Raw genomic sequence first — 22,848 nt, forward strand, 5'->3', positions numbered from 1 at the left:
TTGCAGGCGACGGGGGCGGGGCTTGCGCGCTGACGTCACGGCGGCGCGGCGCGGGGCCGCCGGGAGGGAGGATGGTGGCCGGCGCGTTCCCCATCGCGAAGCTCCTGTACCTGGGCGTGCGGCAGCTGAGTCGGCCCCTAGCCGCGCGCATCAAGGCAGGGGCTCGCGCCAGCCCCTTTTTCCGGGCCTACGTGTGCGGGCCGCCCGCGCAGCGTGAGTGACAGGCCGCGTGCGGGGCGCTGAGCCAATGGGGCGGGGCTTCCGGCCAATGGGGCTCCGGAGGGGCGGGGCTGCGAGTACAGGGAGCCAATGGGACGCATGCGGGGGCGGGACAGAGAGCTTTGCGGGCCAATGGAGGCGGTGCGGGGGCGGGGCTGGCTCTCTGCAGGCCAATGGGATTGTTGCGGGGGCGGGGCAAAGAGCCTAGCTGGGCAATGGGGGCGCGGGGCGGAACCGGAGTCCCTTGAACCAATGGTTGGAGACTGAGGGCGGGGCGTGGGTCCAGAGGGCCAATAGGCGGAGCCCATGGGCGGGCCCACGGCTCACAGTGAACAGGCACCCGCAAAGCAAAGCCGTGAAGTGACCCTTGACACGCCCCCACACAGCTCCCTGATTGGGCCGGGCCTGTGGGGGGCTGCGGGTCGGGAGCGAGGGGCACCGGCAGGGCTATAGGGGCGGGTCGGGAGCGAGGGGCACCGGCAGGGCTATGGGGCCGGGCCTGTGGGGGGCTGCGGGTCAGGAGTGAGGGGCACCGGCAGGGCTATGGGGGGGGGCGGGCCTGTGGGGGGCTGCGGGTCGGGAGTGAGGGGCACCGGCAGGGCTATGGGGGGCCCGGGCCTGTGGGGGGCTGTGGGTCAGGAGTGAGGGGCACCGGCAGGGCTATGGGGGCGGGTCGGGAGCGAGGGGCACCGGCAGGGCTATGGGGGGGCTGGGCCTATGGGGGGCTGCGGGTCGGGAGCGAGGGGCACCGGCAGGGCTGGGCAGAGCCCGGGGGTGGGCTGGTCGGGAGCGAGGGGCACCGGCAGGGCTGGGGGGGCGGGGGGGGGGCTGGTCGGGAGCGAGGGGCACCGGCAGGGCTATGGGGGCGGGTCGGAAGCGAGGGGCACCGGCAGGGCTATGGGGGGGCCGGGCCTGTGGGGGGCTGCGGGTCAGGAGTGAGGGGCACTGGCAGGGCTATGGGGGGCCCGGGCCTGTGGGGGGCGGGAGTGAGGGGCACCGGCAGGGCTATGGGGAGCCTGGGGCTGGGCCGGTGGGGGGGCTGCGGGTCGGGAGCAAGGGGCACCGGCAGGGCTGGGCAGAGCCCGGGGGTGGGCGGGGCTGGGCTGGCAGCCCCCCCCCACTCATGCCCCTCCCCCCTGCAGTGTACCACTGGGTCGAGATGCGAACCAAGATGCGGATCATGGGCTTCCGTGGCGCCACCATCAAGCCCCTGAACGAGGAGGCGGCAGCAGAGCTGGGCGCGGAGCTGCTGGGCGAAGCCATCGTCTTCGGCGTGGGCGGCCTGTGCATCTTCCTGGAGTACGCGCGCCAGGCCTCCAACACCCGGAGGAAGGAGGAGGAGCAGAGCAGCACCCTGCTGGGCCTGCAGGAGCAGGTGGCCGAGCTGGGCCTGGCCGTGGAGACCCTGGACGCGCAGCTGCGCGAGGTGAACCGCCTGCTGCTGGACGTCTCCACCAGCGCCAAGAAATAGGGGCCCCCTGGGACGGGCTGCCAAGGAGGAGCCTGGCGCATGTGGGCCCTGCCCCCCGGTGCCAGGGCGCGGAGCTGGCTGGGGCCGGGAGGAGCCTGCGCTGGACCAAGCGAGCGAGACAGGCCCCCGTGTGGGCTGGGGGGTCCCGGCTCATGACCAGCCTCGGCTCCTGCAGAGTCTGAGTTTTCTACAGTGTAAATAGTCATCCATTAAAACCCACCTGCTGCTGAGGACGCGGAGCCATGATTGGGGCAGGGCTGGGGAAAAGGGGCAGAGCCATAGGTCTGCCAGCAGCACTCCTTTGCGCCCGGGGCTCCCCTAGAAAGTGGAGCTGGTCCCAGCTCATCCTTCCCCGGGGTCTGCGATCGGCCCCTTTCCTAGGGCCTGTCATGGCTCGGGCAGCAGGGGGCCCAGCCAGAGCCACCTCCCTTCCGGGTGCCTGGCCGAGGGTGCACTCCATGGGGCGGGGTCCATGGGGCAGCCTGGCCAGAGTGATTCCTAGGGGGAGCCACTGGGCGGGGCTGCACGGGCAAAGCTGATTAATGCAGAGGGGCAGGGGTTGGAGGGCTCTATGCGCCCCCCTTCCATGCAGGCCCAGGGTCCCCCAGCTCCTCCAGTCCAACAGGACCCACATGGCCAGGCCCTGCTGCTGGTCTAGCAGGGGCTGCCCTGGACACTTTCTGCCCTAGCCCAGAGAGGTGGGGCTGCTCCCCCAGGATTCCCCCGTGGCTGGTGTTAGCGACGGCATCCTTGGCTTGGTCCAGGGATTGAACCAGCCTGGGCTGGCTGCTTCCTTAGTTTGGCTCTGCCCGGAGACGGAGGAGCCACGGGGAGGGAGGCTGGGAGGCCTGGTTCTGGGAGATGGGTGGGGAGGGGGAAGGGATGCTGGGGAGGCCCGGTTCTGGGGCGGGGGGAAGGGGTGCTGGAAAGGCCCACACTGGTCCTGGATGGTGCCGAGGGCTTCGGCAGTGCGGAGCCCCAGCCCTGGGAACAGAACCCAGGTGTCCTGTCAGCCCCACCACTCTGGACCTTAGCGAGAGCCTCCTGGCACTGCTGACGGGGAGCCATTTGCTGGCCATGCAGCCCATGTTGGGGGCAACACCTGCTCACAGGGCCTTGAGCAAGAAGGGTCCTGCCTGATGGGCAGCATGGGGTTGAGAGTTGGAGGGAGGGATGTCAGTCCTGGTTGCAGTTGATTCAGAGGCCTGGGGCTGGTTTCTGAGCCATGCCCAGGGCATGTGCCCCCCATGGGAGCACCCTGCCCAGGGACCTGCCCCACACGTCAGCCCTGCTGGCCCTCCCCTGCAGCTGCAGGGAGCAGGGCTGGGGCAGGCAGATTTAGGATAACTTTTTGCCAGCCCCCCCCCTCCCCCCCCCGCCATGGCTGGGCCTGGAGAAACCGGCCGACAGCTGCCCTGCTGGAGTGAAGCGCTAGGGTTTGCCACCCGCTCCCCATCCCCACCTGTCACAGAGTCCCTGAGTGATGCTCTGGAACTGCTCCCCATGAAGCCAGTCAGGATTCTGGGGCAGTCGCCTTCCTCTGAGCAGCCTGTCTGCAGGACACACAGCTCACATGGCTTCCACCTTCCTGGGTCTGACCTCAGAGCATTCAGCCTCCTCTGCCCCTCCGTGCGCTTCCCACAGCGAGTCCGTTCAGGCGGGGCTCAGGGGAAGCCAGAGGGTCCTGCCCCACAAATTTACAGTCAGACATGACTCCCAGCCAGCCAGTAAAACAGAAGGTTTATTAGATGACAGGAACATGGTCTAAAACAGAGCTTGCAGGTGCAGAGAACCGCACCCCTCAGCTGGGTCCATATTGGGGGGCAGTGAGCCAGCCAACCACGGCTGCACTTCACTCCATGTCTCCAGCCAGCCCCAAACTGAAACTCCCTCCAGCCCCTCCTCCTCTGGGCTTTGTCCCTTTCTGGGCCAGGAGGGCACCTGATTCCTCTGTTCTCCAACCCTTTAGCTCTCACCTTGCTGGGGGGAAGGGCCAGGCCATCAGTTGCCAGGAAACAGGGTGTCGGCCATTCTCTGTGTCCAGACCCCTGCACGCACCTGCCCTCTAGGACTCTGAAATGATCATACACCCTTATCCCGCCATAGACACTTAAGAGCTGCATAGGGGAAACTGAGGCACCCCCACGCTATTCAGAGGAAACATTAAGAACAGTCCCACTTCATCACATCTCTCCCCCCTTCGAGATCGAACTGAGCGGGGTCACTTTAGCCAGTGACCTGGGGAAGTTCGAAGCCACCAGCGTTCCCATGGATGCCCCAGCATCTCTCCCATTCCTTGGTAGGAGTTACACCAGGCCCTTCCAGTTTCACGCCCTCCCTTAGGTTGGGGGTGGTCGATAGCACTTGCAGGCCACATGTGGGAAGGTTTATGCAGCCCGTGCCCTTTGGCCACCCCCAAAACCCCAGGGGGTCAAACTGGGATTGGGTCTTCTCCCCAACAAACTGGCCAAACACAGCCACTTGGTTATGGGACTGTTTAACTTTCTTAACAGCTTTCACTCCATCTGAGACCTTCTCAAAGCTATCCACACTGGATCTTTCAACAGGAAAGTCAGTGGATCCGTTCACAACAGAAAATTTCTGGCTGTTAGGAACTGAAACTTTCTTGATTAAATCACTTTCGCACCCTTCAGTTGCAGTAAACTGCTTGCAAAGACTCCATGAGGATTCCTTTCCCGAGGGCTTTTCTATGCAACAATTCACCCCTCACAGAAATTCTGCTCTTACCCTCTTCACCTAGGGCTTGCTCTAGAGAAACACGTTCCTGAGCAACAACAGACTCTTTCTGGGTCTCCCTTACATCCAGAATCACCTCTGGTGCGTCAGGCGGATTCCTACACAATCCCCTTTCAGGCAAACTGACAGACTTCCTAGATAACAGGTCAGAAGCATTCTCCTTCCCTTCGCCACACACAAGTTCAGGACAACTCTGAGACAACTGCACTACCCTCAACCATCACAAGCTGAAAGGCCCCTTCTGTCTTCTCCACAGACAAAGAAGAGCCGGACACACTTTCTCCTTTCCCAGACACACAGCTTGGGATCTCATTCCCCTTGTCCCAGCACACAAGGCTGGTCACAGACAACTGCTTGGAGATCAGGGTAGCTCCCTCCATAGGCAAGTCAATACCCCTGACAGAGACAGGCACATTTCCTTCACTGTCACAATTCTCCACCCAGCTAACAGGTAAGGTCCAGGGACACTCAGCTTCCACTCTCCTCGCCTTCCCCCACTGCTGACTAGACAAAGCCATCAGCTCACAAGGCTGCCTAGGCTCATCCAAACTTTCCTTACCAAGCACCTTGCCACTCCCAACAGATCCCCTGCCCTGCCTGTGTCTCCCCCCACCCCTCTGCTGGAGTGTCAGCTCCCACTGTGCTCAGCGCTGCCCTTGCTGTGCCAGTGCGGGTAGGCAGCGAGCTCGCTGCTTTCCTCACTGCATCAGAGCCAGTGTGAGCCCCCTCTCCATTGTGCAAGGGGGGCGGGGAGCATCTCTCTGTCCCTCCCAGCCCCAGGGGTCTGGTCACAGGCAGGCAGGTAGCCTGAGCCAAGCCGCTCCTCCCCCCCTGACAGCCAGGTCATCTGCATTTTCACTGACCATTTCCCTCTCCACTGATTGGTTCCCTGGATTCAAATTCAAACCCTCGGCCGTTACAGGAGCAGGGCCTGGATCCTATCCCAAAGAGAGACAGTTGCCCCACAACAGGGTCTCGCAGCTGGTATCCTGGAGCACCCCAAAGACCAGCCAGCCCCACCCCTCCTGTGTCTGCACAGGGATCTGGGCCATAGGCAGGGCGAGGGGCTTCGTCCCTGGGACCCTCACCCAGCTCACCCAGCCCCTCAGCATCTGAGGCTGCACCACCCAGCGCCTGACAACAGTTCTCTCTGTCCCAGGATCTCACCACCCCAGGAATGTCTCCCCATTGACCATCACCTTCCGCTCCCACTGGGGGTCCGAGGGGCCTGGCCCCAGGAAACTCCACACATATAGGTTGGGACCAGGAGTGGGAGCCTGTCCACCTCTCCACCCATCTGGCTGATGGAGTCTACGGCCTTGGGACCCAGCAAGGGAGCTAGACACCGGGGCTTTTCCGCAGGGTCCCCCTGGTTCAAATCGCCAGCCTGCTCAAAGGCAGTGAGGTGGGCATCCACATCCCCCCCTCCTTAACCAGGGGCAGCAATTTAGTCTCGAGGTTCCCTGCGGAACTGGCCCCCCGGGGTCTATCCCCACTCACCCCGGGGAGGTCCCCTAGGCCTCTCCGCTCTGCCACCCGCCAGTTCATGCTGCTGCTGCTTCTGCAGCTCTTTCTCGGGCTCAGCTCCAATCCTGTCCGTCTCCAATCCCCCGATGGGGAACCCGATCGTGAAGACCCCCGTCTGGTCGGGGACAGGAGTCTTGGGGATGCCTGGATCCCACTCCAGCTGCTCCCAGATCCTGCTATAGCCCCATTTGGGGTCAGGAATCTGTTCCTTAGAGCGGTCATCCTCCTCCAGCTGCACGATTAACTGTGCTTTGGTGAACTTTCTAACGTGTAACCCTCTCTTTCTGCACAGGGTTACAATGTCCTTCTTAAGAAGATGGTGACAGACCATCACTCCGCTCTTCCCAACTTGTTGTGGACTCATAGGCCTGTGTGCTCTCAGCTCCCCACGGTTTCCAGGGAGAACCCCTCGTGTGCCAGCCCTTCTCGAGGTCACCACCTCTTTGCCAGGGTCGAACGGCAGACGACTCCGCCCCTGGGACCGTTCGCTGCAATCCCCCGGGGGACCCTGTTACTGCAAAACTCCTTCTCTCTGGTCACACACTCCCAGGGGTTAACCGCCCCCTGAAACCGCTCCTCTCTGAGCCTTCAGCACGCCTGGTCCTCGTCAATCCCCCTTCGTTTTACTGCTCCCCAGTCACTCACTGCAGGAAGCGCCATCCACGGGGTGCAGTACATCCCACCTCTGCCACTAGTTGTCACGGAGTCCCTGGGCGATGCTCTGGAACTGCTCCCTACGAAGTCAGTCAGGACTCTGGGGAAGTCTCCTTTCTGTGAGCAGCCTGTCTGCAGGGCAAACAGCTCACACAGCGTCCACCTTCCTGGGTCTGACCTCGGAGCATTCAGCATCCTCTGCCCCTCCGTGTGCTTCCCACAGCAAGTCCGCCCAGGCGGGGGTCCTGGGGAAGCCAGAGGGTCCTGCTCCCCAACTTCGCAGTCAGACGTGACTCTCAGCCAGCCAGTAAAACAGAAGGTTTATTAGACGACAGGAACATGGTCTAAACCAGAGCTTGTAGGTGCAGACAACAGGACCCCTCAGCTGGGTCCATTTTGGGGGGCAGTGAGCCAGACAACCACATCTGCCCTTCACTCCATGTCCCCAGCCAGCCCCAAACTGAAACTCCCTCCAGCCCCTCCTCCTCTGGGCTTTCCCCTTTCCCGGGCCAGGAGGTCACCGGATTCCTTTGTTCTCCAACCCTTTAGCTCTCACCTCGGGGGGGGCGGGGGCGGCCAGGCCATCAGTTGTCAGGAAACAGGGTGTTGGCCAGTCTCTGTGTCCAGACCCCTGCACACACCTGCCCTCTAGGACTCTGCAAGGATCATACACCCTTATCCCAGCACCTAGAGACTTAAGAACTGCATAGGGGAAACTGAGGCACCCCCAGACTATTCAGAGGAAACATTAAGAACAGTCCCACTTCGTCACACCCCACAACTGTGTGTGGGGAGGGGGTGCTGGCTGGGGCAGGCCTGGCCAGGGGGCAGAGTTCAGGTGGCTGGGTGTGGGCCTAGCTGGGGCCAAGCAGGGAGAGGTTGGCAGGGGGTGGGCTGTGCGTCTCTGCCAGCTGGCACCTGGTGAGGGCAGGCACGAAAATGTCATCACCCCTGCAATTTGCCCAGCAATGGCAGCTCCTGGGCAGCAGGAGGTGCTGGACCCCAGTCAGGGTCCTGCACCCTGCTCCCCCCCCAGCCCCCGAGGGAGATGGATTTCCCCACCCCCCCCCACCAAGTTGGTCCAGGCCTGAGCCTGCCTGCAGGTGGCCAGGTTCAGGGAGTGTGGGGGACACGACTCCAGCAACAGCCCAGCTTGTGTCCCTGGCAAAGCCCCGGGGGGGGGGGGGGGGCTACACCCCTCCACCCCAACCTGGAGCCAGGCCAGCCCACTCCCTGCTCCCACCCCCCAACCCCAGTTCCGCCCTTCCTAGTGTTTAATGAGAAGGCCAGACGGTGACAAAGCACCCAGCTTCCCCTGGCTCCGAGGCGGAGGGTGTTGGGGGGCAGGACCCCTCCCCAGGCCTTTGCCCAGGCCACAGCTGGGTTGTAGTGGGGCCCCCCCAACTCCCGCCCCTGTTGGTGCTGGGGGTGGTTCCAGGCAGAGCGGGGATCCCCTTTATGGCAGTTACAACCCCGCAGCCTCCTGGGGCTGCCCTGACCCCCTCTCCCCACCCCACCCCCAGGGCACCTGGAATTTATTCTAGTCCCAGCCTTTGTGGCCTCCCCGCCCCATGCACCCCAGCCTGGCTGGAGGCAGCAGCAACGCCGCAGGTGCACCCCCCAACCCCTGCTGTCCCCTTCCTCTCACCCCGCCAGGGTGAGTGGGGCTCCGAGGCAGGCACCTGGCACAGGCAGCTCTGGGAGGGCCCAGGTGCCCAGCTTGGCCCTGCTGCCAGCCCGGGGGGATGGGTACAGCGGGCAGAGGATGCTGAGGGGCGTATGGGGGGCCCAGGCCCAGCCCTGGCTGATGGGGCTAGTGAGGCACTCGGTGGGGGATAATTGGGGTGTCGCTCAGGCAACGACGCTGGACTCCAGCAGCCCCTCTGTCCCCCATCGGCACAGGCTGGGAGGGAGGGTTTGATGCAGCCCCCCCACCCCTCCACAAAGGCACAAACTATCTTTGAGCAGAGCCTAGTGGCCCTGCTGTGACCCTGAACCCCCTTCCAACACCCCACTTTAACCCCCAACCCCCACTCCCCTCCCCAAGCCAGGGATAGAACCCAGGTGTCCTGCCCCGCAATGAGACAGAGGGAGGAGTGTAACTTACAAAAAGGAAAGGTTTATTCCAGAACTGGGTACCAAGGGTCCGTGCCCAGTGCCAGGCGGCACGGCGCAGGGGAGGGGAAAAGCATCTCACCCTGGTACTGGGCACAAATGCCCCAGAAATCAGTAAAAAACCAACAACCCAAAAAAATAAAGTGAACATTAACAGCCGCATAGAAAAGAGCGGAGAGTCTGCCCCTCCCCAGCCAGGGGTAAAGGATCAACTCCCCCTCAGGACAGTTCCTGTCACTGCCCAGATGGGGGCCCCCACCCCCAAGATAAAAAAACTCCCCCTCCCCCCCGTGTAAAAAAATATAAAACAAGCTGAACCCAGCAGAGCTGGGGGCCAGGAAGCAGTGAGTGGGCGCCGGGCGGGACTGGGGGGGGGGATCCCCGGGGGTGGTGTACAGCTGGGGGGATCCCTGGCCCTCCAATTCCTGGCAGGGCAGGGGTGTTTCAGGGAATCTCTGCATCATGCCAGGCCCCCAGGGGGAGGCAGCTCTGCGGCTGCTCCTGGGGGGCAGGAATGACGCCAACTCCTCCCGCAGACCCCCCAAGCCCTGCTGTCTGGGGGGGAGGGCCCTTTGGTAGGCAGCAGCCTGCAGGGGGTGCTATTGCTCTGCTCCTGCCCCAGGGGTAAGGCACAGCCTGGGAGCTCCCGGGGCAGCCCCAGAGGGATTGGGGGTGGGGGGGGGTGGGGGATCTCCAGGAATTTGGGCCACCCCCTGGAATTGCACAGTGGGGCTGGCGCCCCGGTAACCATCGGCCAGAGGAGGGGGTGCATGGTGGAGGGGCTTCAAGTGTTAGGGGGCGGGGCGCGTGTCAAAGACGATAAACCCGTGGGTGGCGCAGGAGCCTCGGCAGCCCTGGGACCGCCGGCCAGGTGGGATGGGGGAGCTAGGGCGAGCCCCGCTTCCTCAGTTCCAGGACGAACGCTGCAGAGAGAGAAGGGGGGGGGGTAAGTGTCCAGGAGCCAGATGGGGGGGGAGAGGGGGAAGACATGCCAGGCCAGGCAGCCCCACGGCCACCGGGAAGCAGCCAGGGGGCTCCGATCTGAAGCAGCCCTTGCTCAGGAGCTGGGGCATCTGCAGGGGACTGGGGCCGCGCACAGAGAACACACCCCTCCCCCTGGATCCCTCATGCCACGGGCCCCCCGCACCAAGCAGGCAGGAACCGAGCTCAGCGACCCCTACAGGTGGCTCACCCTCGATGATCTCCTCCTTCAGCTTCTGCAGCTCCCGGCGCACCTCCTCCAGCAGCTCCTGGGTGAGGGCGCAGTGTTAGGGGCGCGGCCCACCCTGCACCCCCTCGTGTACAACCCTTCCCCCACCACCACCCCTGCGTGCAGCCCTGCCCCTCTCCCCTGGCACCCCCTCACATGCACCCCACCCCCAGAACCTCCCCAGCACCCCCTCCTACGCACAGCCCTGCCCCCTCCTCTGGCACCCCTCCCCCCCAGAACACCCCCCCGCACCATCCCCTGTGCACAGCCACTCCTGCCCCTAGCACCCTCTCTTCCCCCCAGTGTCCCCCCATGCCCCCCCACATACAGTCTTGCAACAGCCCCCAGCATGCCTCCCCCCCCAACACCAGGCACTTGCACAGCTCCCCCCACTGCTCCCCCATGCAAACCCCACCTCCAGCACCACCACCCCTGCACCCCTCCCCGCAGCAACAGTCCAATCCAGACCCCCACCTCCATGCTCAGGGTCATGGGGTCCTGCTCCAGTCACCGAGCAGAGTCCCAGGGTTAGGAACGAACCCCATGTCACCCCAGGGCCGGGTTTCCTGGCTCCTCCCCCACCCTGGTACCTGTTTGATCCGCTCCAGGTCAGACTCATCTGTGCTGGCCGGGGGCTCTGTGCTGCTAGGGGCAGCTGATTTCATCCTGGGGGGGGGGAATGGAGCAGGGGTTAGGGGTGAGAAGCTCCACGAGGCTCTATGTCCCTCTTTGGCAGGGATCCCACCCCTGTCCGAGAGCCTTGCCACTGAGGGGGCTCCACAGCTTGGGGTGACACACAGACAGCATTAGGTTCCAGAGTTAACAGGCTGCCCACTTACGGGAGGGGCATGAGGATTCCTGGGCTCTTTCCCCACCTGTATTAGTGTGCTCTTTGGCAAGTCCCTCCCAAGCCTGGTGCCTCAGTTTCCCCACGTGCAATTGGGGTGGGGGGGCGGGAATATTCACGGTAGGCCTGAGGTATCACGCCGTGGCTATAAGGTCGCAGCAGGGCGAGGAGATATTCAGAAGGATCAGGGGAGGCCAAGCCCGGCGGTATGGCTGTTTGCTGCCCAGCGGGTACGGTGCCAGGGAGCCGCAGCCCCACCCAGCCCTGCGCCCTTGGGCTCTGCATCGCCCCTGCCCCCAGCAGCGCATGCGCCGCCCCCCAGCCAGACCCATGCCCAGCTCCACAGGCTGGAGCCTCAGGGACAGCTCTGGGCCCTGGCACCACTGCCCAGCCGGAAAGCCCCTGGCCATGGGGTCCCCATGCACCCCCCCCACACACACACACTTCCCTCCAGGGGCCCTCCTGCTCCACCAGCCCCTGTGTCCAGGATACCCGCCGCCTCCTCCTCCCTTGGAGCAAGGCCTAGTGCCCCCCCCCCACCGCTCGGTCTGCCCCATGGCCTCGGTGCCCCAACCCACGCCCGGGCACTACCCCGAGAGGCTGGTGCTACTCCGGGCGGAACTGGGGGATTCTCTGCTCTCCTGGGTCTCACTACGCCTGGGGGGAGGAGAGAGGCAGACAGACCCCCAGCCCGGCCCCTCCTGGCTCCAGCCGCCTGGACCCCCACCCTCCCCATGGCCCAGCCGGGCAGCACCCACCTGGGCAGGGTAGAGCTGTTCTTCTCCCAGGGCCTCCGCACCGAGTCTGCCAAGAGAGGGGAGAAATGAGTGCCTGGCGCTTTCACTGGGGAGGTCCATGGGGAGAGGAATTTGGAGAGGGGGCCCTCAGACACCCAGCCCCCCCCACCGCAGCAGAGAGTCCAAGGTGTGAACCACCCCCCCAGCCAGTGCCAGGCAGCACAATGCCCAGGTGAAGGGCTGCCCGTCCCCCGCTCCCCTGCCCCCCCTTCAGTCAGCTCCCAGCATGCCCTGCTCCACCTGTCCTCCCCCTGGGCATGCTGGGAGACAGGGGTCTCTGGGGCTGGCCGGGGCCCCCCAACACTCACCGCTCTGCAGGCTCGAGGTCCTAGTACCTGAGGGTTCGGCGGTGTCTTGCTGCTGGGGGCAGAACGAAGGGGGGGGGTGTCAGTGGGTCTTGTGGCCCTGGGCGAGCTCCCCTTTCTCCCCCCAAGGAGCCCCAGGGGAATCTCCTTCCCCCCAAGAAGTGGGGCCAGCTCCCTCCTGCACTGCTGGGCAGATCCAGGACTCAGCACAGACCCCGCCAAGCCTGGCCAGGCCCCAGCCCATCTGCCCCCTCCCCAGGAACAGGCCGCGGGACGGAGAGGGGGCAGGACACTCACGCTGGAAACGTCCTCATCTTTCTTCGGCCCAGGCTTCTCGCCCGGCAGCGTGGCTTTCCGCCTGCGGGGGGCGACAGGGAGAGCAGGGTTAGCGCCCACCCAGGCCTGCCCCGCCCCGAGAGCCACCCCCACCCCCGGCCAGGAGCCACAGATCCCACTCGGGCGAGCCCCTGACCCTCTGGCAGGGCCGAGTCAGCACTGGGGACACGTCTGGGATCTCCCCCCATGCCCCAGCCCCACACCCACAGGGCAGCACCTCCTGCCCCCCGGCACAGAGCCCCCAGCCTCCCAGAGCAGAGCCCCGTCCCCCACCACCACCACCCCAGCCCCACAACACAGAGCCCCCTGCTCCCCCCCCCCGACATGGAGACGCAGCACGCACACACACCCTGCCGCCCCTCACCGTCTGGCCAGCATGGCGCTCATCTCCTCCATCAGGCCCCCGCCCCCCCCGCCGCGGCTGGCCTCATTCTTTGGGGCCGTCCCGGGGCTCGGGCTGCCCCCTGCCGGCCCAGCGCCATCCTCCTGCTGCTGGGGGACAGGGAGCAGAGTCATTACCAGGCCCAGCACCGCAATCCCACCACCACCCCCCCCCACACACACACACACACACTGTCCCCGGTTCTAGCCCTGCTCGATGCCTTGGGCCCCCCTTCCGCAGGGACCCCCGCCCCCCAACAGGCCAACCCACCTCCAGTGCCAGACCCAGCCTGGGCTGGGGCCGCCTGACCCCTACCTTCTTCCAACCCCCCCACCCCTCCCCCCACCTCCGCCCCCACCCCACTCCCCGCCGCCCCAATCCTGCCCCTCCCCACCCACCTTGGCGATTTTCCTGAGTTTTGCGCTTGCGATGGCAGCTGCCAGGCCGGAGGCCCCCCCGCCTCCCGCCCCCGGGCCCTGTGCAGCAGGCAGAGGAGGGGCGGGAGGTGGCCCCCCAGTCGCAGGGGGTGGCCCCCCAGCAGCAGCGGGCAGGCCAGGCGGCGGAGGCGGCCCTGGCGGGGGTGGCGGTCCCGGGGGCGGCGGGGGGCCTCCCCCCGAAGGGGTTGCTGGAGCTCCTGCCACACAAGACCAAGGGGGGTTAGAGGGAGCTGCAGCACCGGGGGTGGGGCGGGGGGGAGGAGTAGAGGTCTAAGCAGATGCTACTGGGACCCTCTTAGCCAGGCAAGACCACCCTGGGGACTGGGGGCCCCACGCACCCCCCTCCCCCGGCACCCAGAACTAATCCCCACTACGTGAATTGTTGAAATCCCTGAGGACCCCCCTCCCGCCGACACCACCACTTGCAGCTACCCTGCTGGGCTGAGGCAGAGGTGGGGAGACACCCCCCACGCTCCCATGGGCACAGTCCTGTGGGGGTAGAGATATGGCGGGGGGGGGGGGGGGCTGATCGTGTGCGACAGACCAACCCCGACTCCCAGTGCCGGAGCTGGGCCACCTGCCCCCCGACTCCCCACCGCCCGCCCCCCGACTCCCCCCTGCCTGCCCCCACCGCATTACCCACCTGCACTGGCCACCCGGCGCTCCTGTTCCTGCTGCTGCCTGGGAGACAAAGAGGGGTGAGAACTGGAAGGGGGGGGACACAAATACCCAGGGACCCCCCAGGGCATCTCCCCCCCCCAGTCACTCACGTGCGTGGCGAGGCCTGGGGGGACCCCGGGTCCAGGATCCCTGACACCACGAACCCACACATGCTGGGCAGCCGCTCGCCCCGCCAGTCGCAAGCCGATTAGGGGCTGAGCCGGCAGCGCCCGCTCCAGCCGCTCAGGGGCTTAGCCGGGGGGTGGAGGGGGCGGGGGGAGAGGTCACTTCAGTAATCACCTGGGGCACGGGCGTCAGCGACTGGGCAGCCCTCACCGAGGGGCCCAGGATGGGATGGGGGAAGGGGGGAAGGTGCCTTGTACCCCCGACCACCACCCCGGGGCCACCCTGACTCCCCCTTCACCCCCCAAGCCTGAGAGACCCTTCCTGCTAACGGCTCCTGCAACTGCCCACCCCACCAAGCCCACCAGGGGTCTGGGAAGGGGGTGGGGGACCTGGTGGGAGGGCGCAGGTGGGGGGGGGGCAAGGGGAAGAGAGAGACACCATACCTTTTCTGTTGCTCCATCTCATCTGGGGAGGGGCCGTTCTGGGGTGGCCCAGACGGAGCCAAGCCTGCACCGGGACACACAATGGGGGTGGGGGTCAGCAACAGGTTCCACCCCCCAGCTTCCCCCCACAGAGATCCGAGCGCTGGCTCCCCACCCCCAGCCACAGCTCCAACAGGGCGACCCGCCCTCCAGCCCCCCAAACCCTGGCACTGCAGTGGGACCAAGCCCCCACATCTCCAGCCCGAGCCCCCACCCACGCCGTGCCCAGCCCCCTGGGCGATGGGGGCAGGGCCGGGCGCCACTCACCCGCCTCCAGCTGGTCCAGGGCGAGCAGCATCCCACTGGCGAACTGGCTGGCGTCCTCCTTGGTGCTGAAGTTGAGGCCCCAGACCTGGCGGGCATCGCGCCACTGGTGGAAGTTGGGCGTGGCCTGGTTGTACTTCATCCCCTTCATTACTGCACAGTTAATGACCACCTGGGGGGGGGGGGTAGAGAGCCGGGTCAGCAGGGGGCCCATGGGATCCCAGCCCCCCCAAGGACCATACCAAGGCCACGGGGGGGCGAGGGGAGGTGAGACACAAACAAGAGCAGCTTCCACCCCAGGGACTGGCCTGGGTATGGGGATGTCCCTGTTCAGAGGGCAGGAGGGGCTGGGGCCAGGACCCCAGGTTCTTCCAACCCCAGCTCTGGAGGGGAGCTATGGGGGGCAGGACCCCTGGCTTCTCACCTGAGTTTGGGGGGGCGGGGGAGAGCATCAAGGGTAGGATGATTTGGCCTGCCCCTGCCCAGACCACCAGCCCTGGCACCGGCTCTGCCAAGCACAGCACGAGGGGCTGGCAGTGCCCTCCGGCACCAGAGGGAAGCCTACAATTCCCATAGCAGGGGGCTGCAGAAGGTGCCCCCCCCCCCGCCCAGCTCCTGGACCACCCAGTCCTCAGCTCTGCGGGGGCAGCTCCCAGGTTGAGCCCCAAACCCACAGGTCAGGGCCCAGCACACATTTCCTGAGGGGGAGGCAGCCTAGGGGACAGGACAAGCTGCAAACTCTGGGGACAGGGCACTTGGAGAGAACCGGGGCGGGACGACTGGAACACTGGCCAGGAGAGCCAGCCCCACAATGCCCAGCTTTGCCTCACCCTAGGGGGATCCAGTCCCCCTCCCCCCAGCCAGGACCCCCACAAGGGCAGATCACAGGGGGTGCAGGGCCCTGGGGCCACCCTTTCCGACAGCCCCTCTCCTGGGGCGCAGCCTGAGCCCCTGATGCCTGGCTGGTCCCAGGGCCCCCCCTCCCAGCCCAGCCCCCGCACCTGCTGGTCCGACTGCATCTTACGGCCCACCACGCGGAAGGTGTTGGTGCCCGGGTTGTGGAAGATCTGCACCCAGCTGACAACCTGGGGGCCGCTCCCCGCCGTCACCCACTTCTTGTTGGCATCGTCATACAGCATCACTGTGGCACGGGTGGCGCAGACGACCGTCTCGCTGCGGAGGGAAAGGGGGTGAACGTGGGGGGAGGAGCTCCTGCAGGCCCCTCCCCGCGCCAAAGTGAATCAGCTGAGCCCCCCCCAAACCCAGCCGACAGCTCACCCTTTAGCACCAGGGGAACCCCCAGTGCACTCCAGGCCCAGACACTCAGGGGGGCACCGCACCCCAGGGGACAGGGATCAGCCCACTGTACAGGGGAAACTGAGGCACAGGGAGGGGAATGGAATGGCAGAGTCAGGCACAGAACCCAGGAGTCCTGACTCCCACCCCCCCCCACATTAACCCCTAGACACCCCCCCCCAGAACCCCAGCATCCTGGCTCTGCCCCCCCAGCTCAGAGTTGGTGGGATCAGTCACAAAATCCCAGGAACCTTCACAGCCCCCAAACCCCAAAGTGTGTGGGTGGGAGCCAGCTGGGGGACCCCTCTCTGGGGAGGCTGGGAAATAGCCCCCTGATGTAGTTCAGCCCCCCCCTTCCCCCAGTAGGGCTTCAGGTCCCACTCCCAGCCCAGGGTCCCGGCTGGGCCGCCAGGGGATATTTGGTTTGGGTGTCCCTGTGCCTGCTGGGTCCTGGGGACGGGAGGTGCCAAAGGCAGCACAGGTGCCAGTGGTGGGATCCCAAGGGGGAGAAGCCCCCCCCGTGACACCCCTTCCCCCCCACACACACACTGCCTGGGGGGTAGAGAGAAGCAGGCCCAGGTCCCTCCTGACTGAGGGCAGGGAGCAGAGAGACCATCCCTGGGGTCGCAAAATCAAAGCTCCTGGCCCCGAAGCCAGGCTGCCCAATGAGGGAATGTCCCACCCCTGGGCACAGAAGCCCCCCCCCCCCCCAAGATTGCTGCCCTGCCCCCGGCCCACAGCAGTGCCCAGGGGAACTAGCGGCACCTCCACCTTCAGCTGTTCTCCCAGCCCCACACCCCCAGCCCCGCTGGGCACCGAGCAAGGGTGTCCGCCCAGGACGTGCATCCTGGGGCCCTGGGCCTCCCCCACTGCTGAGCAGCTCCCCACCCCCACTATACACAGAGCGTGCCCCCCCCCAAGCCCCCTGCCATCGCTGGTATCACTCCAGCAGGCAGCAGGGGGCAAGAGCCTCACATAGGCCCCCAGCCCCGTGGGGCACTGGCTGACCCACCAGGAGACACTAGCCGCTAGGGCGGGGGCTGGGGGTTTCCTCTGCAGGAAGATTACGCCAGGCACAGGCCACCGCACAGGAACCGAGTCACGCGAGGCCGGCCGCCCTGCACATGGGCCCTGCTGGCAGGGGGGGCACCAACAGCCAGGGAAGGGGCCGCAGGGAGCACCCAGCATCCTGCCTGTGGCCTGCCCAGCCAGCTCCAGCCTGCCTCACCTACCCCGGCTCATCTATGGCCCCGTCTCTGAGAGGGCTCGGCAGGCAGGGGGCTGCGGGTCAGGAGTGAGGTGCGGTGTCAGAGTGGGGGGCAGGGCTAGGCTGGCAGGGGGCTGCAGGTCGGGATTGAGAGGCACCAGCAGAGTCGGGGGACAGGGCAGGGATTGCAGGAGGCTGCAGGTCAGGAGTGAGGTGCGCTGGCAGAGTGGGGGGGCAGGGCAGGGATTGAGGGGCGCTGGCAGAGTGGGGGGGGTGACACCAATTCACACCCTGAGTCGCTGCTACTGGAGGCCCCTGAACACTCCCGCTGTCCCCAGGAGCTGGGGTACCTCCCCCCCACCCATGTTCTCTGAGCCTGACAGGGGCACCTGGGATCTTGGCATGTCTCCCACAGGAAGGCCAAGGGGAAGCTCAGCCGCCCTGGGGGCCCAGATCTGCCCCCACCCTTCCCACAACGAGCGTCAGGGTGCCCGACAGCTGGGGGGGGGGGGCAGCCAGACACATGTCGCCAGCTCCCAGCCCCTCCCCAGCACCCGCGGGCCAAGCGGAAGCAGCTGCCGCTCCCACAATCCAAACAGGGCGCGGCAGCCCCAGGCCTGGCCCAGCTGCTGCGGGGGAGGGGAGGCCAGGCCATGCCCAGGCTGCTGACTCCTCCCTGTGCCCCAGGCCCTCCCTGCCCGGCTCGTGACACCCCAACACTGGGAGCCTGGCAGCTCCCCAGCCAGCAGCACCCCGAGAGCTGCTGGGACCCCCGGGGCTCCCTGAGACCCCCCCCCCACCCGGCACTGCCCATCCCGGAGCGCTTCGCATGCTGTCTGCTGGGTGGCAATTGACCAACAGGCCCTGACCACGAGCCACTTCCACCAGTCACTGCTCTTTCCCAACGTCCTGCGGGCATGGGAGGGGGAGGGGTTGGCAGCCAGGACTTCTGGGTTCTACCCCCACTGGCTGTGTGACCTTGGGCTAGTCCCTGCCCCTCTGTGCCTCAGTTTCCCCCATGCCAAGAGGAGAACGCCACCCCAGCCGCTGGTGGGGGGGGGGTGGACACAAGGCCCATCTGCACCAGGATCCTATGGGGTGCCCAGCTGCCCTGGGAGTGGTGGCAGTGGCTGCCAGGCAGCGGGTCCCAGTCAGCTGCAGCGCCCGACCAGCCGGCCCAGAGACTGAGGCAGCGCTGGCTGTGGGCCAGGGACCCGGCTCAGACAATTCCCACCCCCCCCCCCCTTCGTGCTTCCCTGCCTTCCTGACTCCCCAACCACCACCACCACCAGGCTTCCCTGCCTAACCTCCCCCAGGCTCCTCCCAGCCCCCCCCCCAGGACACCAGGGGGTGGAGCACCAGCCCGGAGGCAGCACCTGGGGGGGCCAGACTCTGGAGCAGGAAGAGGTGGGGGAGCGGCTATCTGTGACCATATAAGGGCAGGTTTGAAGGCCAGAGCCTGTTTGTCTCAGATGGGGTGGGGGGGGGGGGGGGGAGGAGGAGGAGGAGGGGGGAATGGGAAACAGGCACAGCCCCCCACCCCCATCACCCTGTTCGTGGGGGGTCAGGAATCCACCCACCCCCAAAACAAACTAGAGGAAGGGTTGAGATCCTGCAGCCCCCAACCCATCCCCTGGCCCCCCCACAGGCAACTGGTCACTAGTGGGGTGGGGGGCTGGGATCAGGCTTGGCCTGACCTTCAGGGAGGCACCAAATCTGGAGGGAGAGGCAGCTGCCTCTGGGGAGGAGCATGCCAGTGTGCGGAAGTCAGGCCCAGGGCAACCTTCCCTGCTCCTGGGCTCCCACCCTGCAGCCCCTGCTAGCCCAGCCCTGTGGGGTGGGGGCGGCCGGAGGCCCCATCTCTGCATCTGGGTGGGTTTGGGGTGAAGGCAGGCCTGGGTCTTTTGGCTTCGACCACCCCCAGAGTCCAGAGGCTTCGGCTTTGGTCAAGCTGGGGCCTGAGTTCAGGAGCCGCCCCCCACCCCCACGGGACTGTCCCTGTTCCCCAGCCCCCACCCACTTCCTGGGTGAGACCCTGAGTCACTTCCTGCTCGCTGTGGTACAGTGTCTGGGGGAGGGGGCTTTCTCCCCAGGCTGGCCATGGGGGTCAGGGGACAGAGGGGACCCACTTGGACAGACCCCAGAGCTGCATCAGGCTGCTCTGGTGTAACAGACCCTCCCCACCCCCACCCACAGTGCCTGCTCTGAGGGCACCATGGGGAGAGCCCCCATCTGGGGTCCCGCTAACCCCGCAGTAGGGCTGGGTGTGTCCGCAGGCACCAGGGGTGGGGTGGGGGAAGGGAGACCTCCATTCACCCTTCAAATACCCCACGAGACCCTCCTGGCAGCATCTCCTGCCCCGGGCCAGACAGCAGCCAAGGGGTCCCCCCCCCCACACAGTCTGCTGCTGCAGCAGCCAGATACCTGTGGCCCAGGTGGGAGCAGACAGCCTGGCCAGGCCCCCCCCGGAACCAGCACTGGCCACTGCAGCTGCTCCCAGCACCAATGCGACCCCCCCACCCCATGCTCCCAGCAGCCTCTGCTCCCAGCACACGGAGACAGGAGTGCCCAGGATCCCAGCATGCACCGGGTGGGGGTCGGGCCCTGGTGTTCATGAGCAGGGCCCCAGTGCACTGGGGCAGGGAAGTGCCAGGGCTCGGCCCATCTGGGGGGCACAGCCCCAGGCCCTCCCGAGATCACCCCTCCTTTTGCTCTAGCTCAGGGTCAGCAGCCCAGGCTGCCTCCAGGCCCGTCACCCATAGGCCAGCCCCAGGCCAGGGGCCTGTGGAGAGCCCCCCACCGGGACACCCCCCCCACACACAAACGGAAGGGAAAGCCAGAATGTGCCTGTGGCCATTTCCTGCTTTTTAGCAATATGCAGACACTGCGGCTCCGGCACCCTCCAAGCTCAGACGGGCCCCACAGTCGGCCCCACGGCCCCTGCACCGCCCCAGGCCAAACCACAGGACAGAGCTGAGGCACCAGACCTGGGAAGATACCATGTCTGCCCTCCCCCCGCTGCCCCTCACTGCCGACTCGCAGCCCCTGCCAGCCCATCCCTGGGCTTCCCCCCACAGCCCCTGCCAGCACCCTCACTCCCGAGGCTCCCAGCCCTGGGCTCCCCCCCGCCCCGAGCTCTGCCAGTGCCCAACCCACGCCCCCCCCCGTTTGTCCAGCTGTTCCAATCGCTCTAAGCCGACTTGGGGACTCTGCCCTTTGATCTCAGGGGGTCAGGACCCTCAATCTTGTCAGGCTGCTGGAGCCCAGGCCTGGGGTCAAAGGGCAGCTCAGGAACGGGTCCACCCCCTCCCACCCAACAGAGCAGGAATTCAAGCACCAGGAGCATTTCTCCCCCCCTCCACCCATGCTGGGTCCCCCCCGCAGCCGCTTGGGAATGTTTAGCACCAACAGCTGAGCCCAGCCCCCAGGTGCCGGAGTGAGGGTCACCCTCCAGGCAGCCCCAACCCCCCCTTGGCACAGACACTTGGGGCACGCTTAGCTGCGGAGCACGGGAATGGGGGAGGGGGGCTTTCCTGGGACGACCCCCCCCCCCATAAGCACAGTTTGAGCACTGGGGGGGGGCTGTTTCCAAAGGCAGGGAGGGGGCTGCCCTGCACAGGGGTTGCAGGATCCTCATCTCTCCCCCCCCCAGCCGTAGCCAGGGTAGGGTAAGTTCCAGCAGCTGGAGACGCAGCTGTGGCCCCTCTCCCCACACACACACACCCGTCCCACACCACCTGCGGGGGGGCAGGGGGGGCTGCATCCACAGCCAGCATCACGGGGACAATGAGGTACAGGGTTAGACTCCAAGTGCAGGCAGGGGAGTGGGGTCTTGTGTGTGGCTGGGGTGCTGGGAGCCAGACTCCTGGGAGCAAGGTCTGGAGGTTGCGCGGGAAGATGGGAGCCAGGACTCCTGGGTTCTGTCCCTGGTTCTGGGAGGGGAGTGGGGTCTAGTGGTTGGAACGCAGGGGACGCTGAGAGCCAGGACTCCTGGGTTCTATCCCCAGCTCTGCAGTCGTTAACCATGACATCACAGCCCTGAGCAGGTGATGTCATTCACTCCCACCACAGCGAGCTGTGACATCAGAGACAAGCCAGCCCCTGCCCCACAGGATCCAGCTCAACCTCTCTAGGTCTCCTGAGGGGGGAGAGACACAGGGAACCAGGCAGAGGCTGCCCCAGGAGCGATCCGGGGGGGGGCCCGCAGCTGCCCGCCCCCCAGGACACGCTGGCAGCACAACACCCACCCCACCCCACCCCCGGACGCCTGGGTTCTTATGCTCCCCTTGGGCCAACCTCAGGCTCTCAGCTACTGGGCGGGGGGGGGCCCGGGGATGGGCTCAGGGGGGCCAAGTCCCTGCCAGGAGCGCTGGGGGCTTGAGGCCCCACGGGAGGCGTCTCCCGCCCCCCACGGTGGGTGCAGGAGAGAGGCCGGGGGAAGGAGGCACCTGAGTGATTCCCAGGGTGACCCGGGGACCCCCCCCCCGCCGATCTGGTGGCTCCGGGCTCCGCTTCCGGCCAGGGCCGCGTCCTCAGCGCCGGGACCCCCAGCCCCCCCCCCTCCGGGACCCCCAGGCCGCGGACAAAGCGCCCCGGGCGCACGACCTGGCTCTCACCTCATGGTGCCGCTCGGAACCGGGCCGGGGGGCGGCGGAGCGGGCGGGGGGCGCGAGGGCCGGGCTCGGGGCGCTCACTCCCGGCCGCAGCGGAGGCGGGGGCCCATGGGCTGACTGCGGCTCCCGCCTACCTGGGCCCTGGCTGCCCCGGCTCTGGGGGCGCATGGTCCCGGTCCCGGCTGCTGCGGGCTCCAACCCCCTGCTGCGCTCCGGCGCCTCCACAATGCACCGCTCGGCTCGGCTCGGCTCGGCCCGCCCTAGCCGCCGCCCTCTGCAAAGGGGAAGGGGGGAGGGCTGGCAGCCAGGACTCCTGGGTTTCTGCCCGGCTGGGAGCTAGGACTCCTGGGTTCTCTGCCCACCTTAGCGCTGAGAGTGGGGGGCTGGGAGCCAGGATTCCTGGGTTCTCTGCCCAGCTGAGAGCGGGGGGGGCTGGGAGCCCGGACTCCTGGGTTCTCCGCCCTGCAGAGTGCGCGGGGGGCTGGCAGCCGGGACTCCTGGGTTTTCTGCCCGGCTGGGATCTAGGACTCCTGGGTTCTCTGCCCAGATTAGTGCTGAGAGCGGGGGGGCTGGGAGCTAGGACTCCTGGGTTCTCTGCCCACCTTAGCGCTGAGAGTGGGGGTCTGGGAGCCAGGATTCCTGGGTTCTCTGCCCACCTTAGCACTGGGAGCCAGGACTCCTGGGTCTCTGCCCGGCTTAGCGCTGAGAGCGGGGGTCTGGGAGCCAGGACTCCTGGGTTCTCTGCCCAGCTGAGAGCTGGGGGGCTGGGAGCCCGGACTCCTCAGTTCTCTCTTCACCTTAGCGCTGAGAGCGGGGCCTGGGAGCCAGGCCTCCTGGGTTCTCTGCCTGGCTGGAGGCTAGGACTCCTGGGTTCTCTGCCCAGCTTAGCACTGAGAGCGGGGGTCTGAGAGCTAGGACTACTGGAATCTCTGCCCTGCTCAGAGAGGGGGCGGGGGCTGGGAGCCAGGACTCCTGGACTCTCTGCCCTGCTGAGAGCAGGGGAGCTGGCAGCCAGGACTCCTGGGTTCTCTGCCCAGCTTAGGGCTGAGAGCGGGAGACTGGGAGCTAGGACTACTGGAATCTCTGCCCTGCTCAGAGAGGGGGCGGGGGCTGGGAGCCAGGACTCCTGGTTTCTCTGCCCGG

General features: G+C 66.4%; 2 protein-coding genes across 4 annotated transcripts; one reads left to right on the forward strand and one right to left on the reverse strand.

The window, feature by feature from the left end:
• Positions 1-1,913, forward strand: OPA3 (outer mitochondrial membrane lipid metabolism regulator OPA3). The gene is made up of 2 exons (XM_074937245.1): positions 1-213; positions 1,362-1,913. Exons 1-2 carry the CDS (start codon positions 72-74, stop codon positions 1,688-1,690), a joined length of 471 nt encoding a protein of 156 aa, XP_074793346.1. The 5' UTR covers positions 1-71; the 3' UTR covers positions 1,691-1,913.
• Positions 1,914-9,531: 7,618 nt separating this feature from the next.
• Positions 9,532-21,792, reverse strand: VASP (vasodilator stimulated phosphoprotein). Of its 3 annotated transcripts, none has more exons than XM_074936992.1 (13): positions 21,709-21,792; positions 15,591-15,762; positions 14,593-14,761; positions 14,287-14,350; positions 13,701-13,738; positions 13,019-13,254; positions 12,603-12,727; positions 12,200-12,260; positions 11,906-11,957; positions 11,559-11,604; positions 10,544-10,619; positions 9,936-9,993; positions 9,532-9,666 (listed from the first exon to the last, which is right to left on the reverse strand). In XM_074936992.1, the coding sequence occupies exons 1-13, from the start codon at positions 21,711-21,713 to the stop codon at positions 9,629-9,631; spliced, it is 1,140 nt and encodes a 379-aa protein (XP_074793093.1). In that variant the 5' UTR covers positions 21,714-21,792; the 3' UTR covers positions 9,532-9,628. The 3 variants fall into 3 exon arrangements, with proteins under 3 accessions (XP_074793093.1, XP_074793094.1, XP_074793092.1); XM_074936993.1 differs by having other exon boundaries at positions 11,906-11,954; positions 12,603-12,730; XM_074936991.1 differs by having other exon boundaries at positions 12,603-12,730.
• Positions 21,793-22,848: the final 1,056 nt, after the last annotated feature.

This window comes from Natator depressus, chromosome 23 (genome assembly GCF_965152275.1).
Source record: "Natator depressus isolate rNatDep1 chromosome 23, rNatDep2.hap1, whole genome shotgun sequence".
Taxonomy (NCBI): domain Eukaryota; kingdom Metazoa; phylum Chordata; order Testudines; family Cheloniidae; genus Natator; species Natator depressus.

Excerpts from the sequence above, each read along its gene's own strand:
- OPA3 (XM_074937245.1), top strand. The coding sequence starts at position 72 with ATGGTGGCCGGCGCGTTCCCCATCGCGAAGCTCCTGTACCTGGGCGTG. Across the intron at positions 214-1,361 it reads GTGCGGGCCGCCCGCGCAGC|TGTACCACTGGGTCGAGATG; the intron begins GTGAGTGACAGG and ends TCCCCCCTGCAG.
- VASP (XM_074936991.1), bottom strand. Across the intron at positions 14,351-14,592 it reads CCTGGACCAGCTGGAGGCGG|GCTTGGCTCCGTCTGGGCCA; the intron begins GTGAGTGGCGCC and ends GTCCCGGTGCAG. Across the intron at positions 13,739-14,286 it reads GAGATGGAGCAACAGAAAAG|GCAGCAGCAGGAACAGGAGC; the intron begins GTATGGTGTCTC and ends TTTGTCTCCCAG.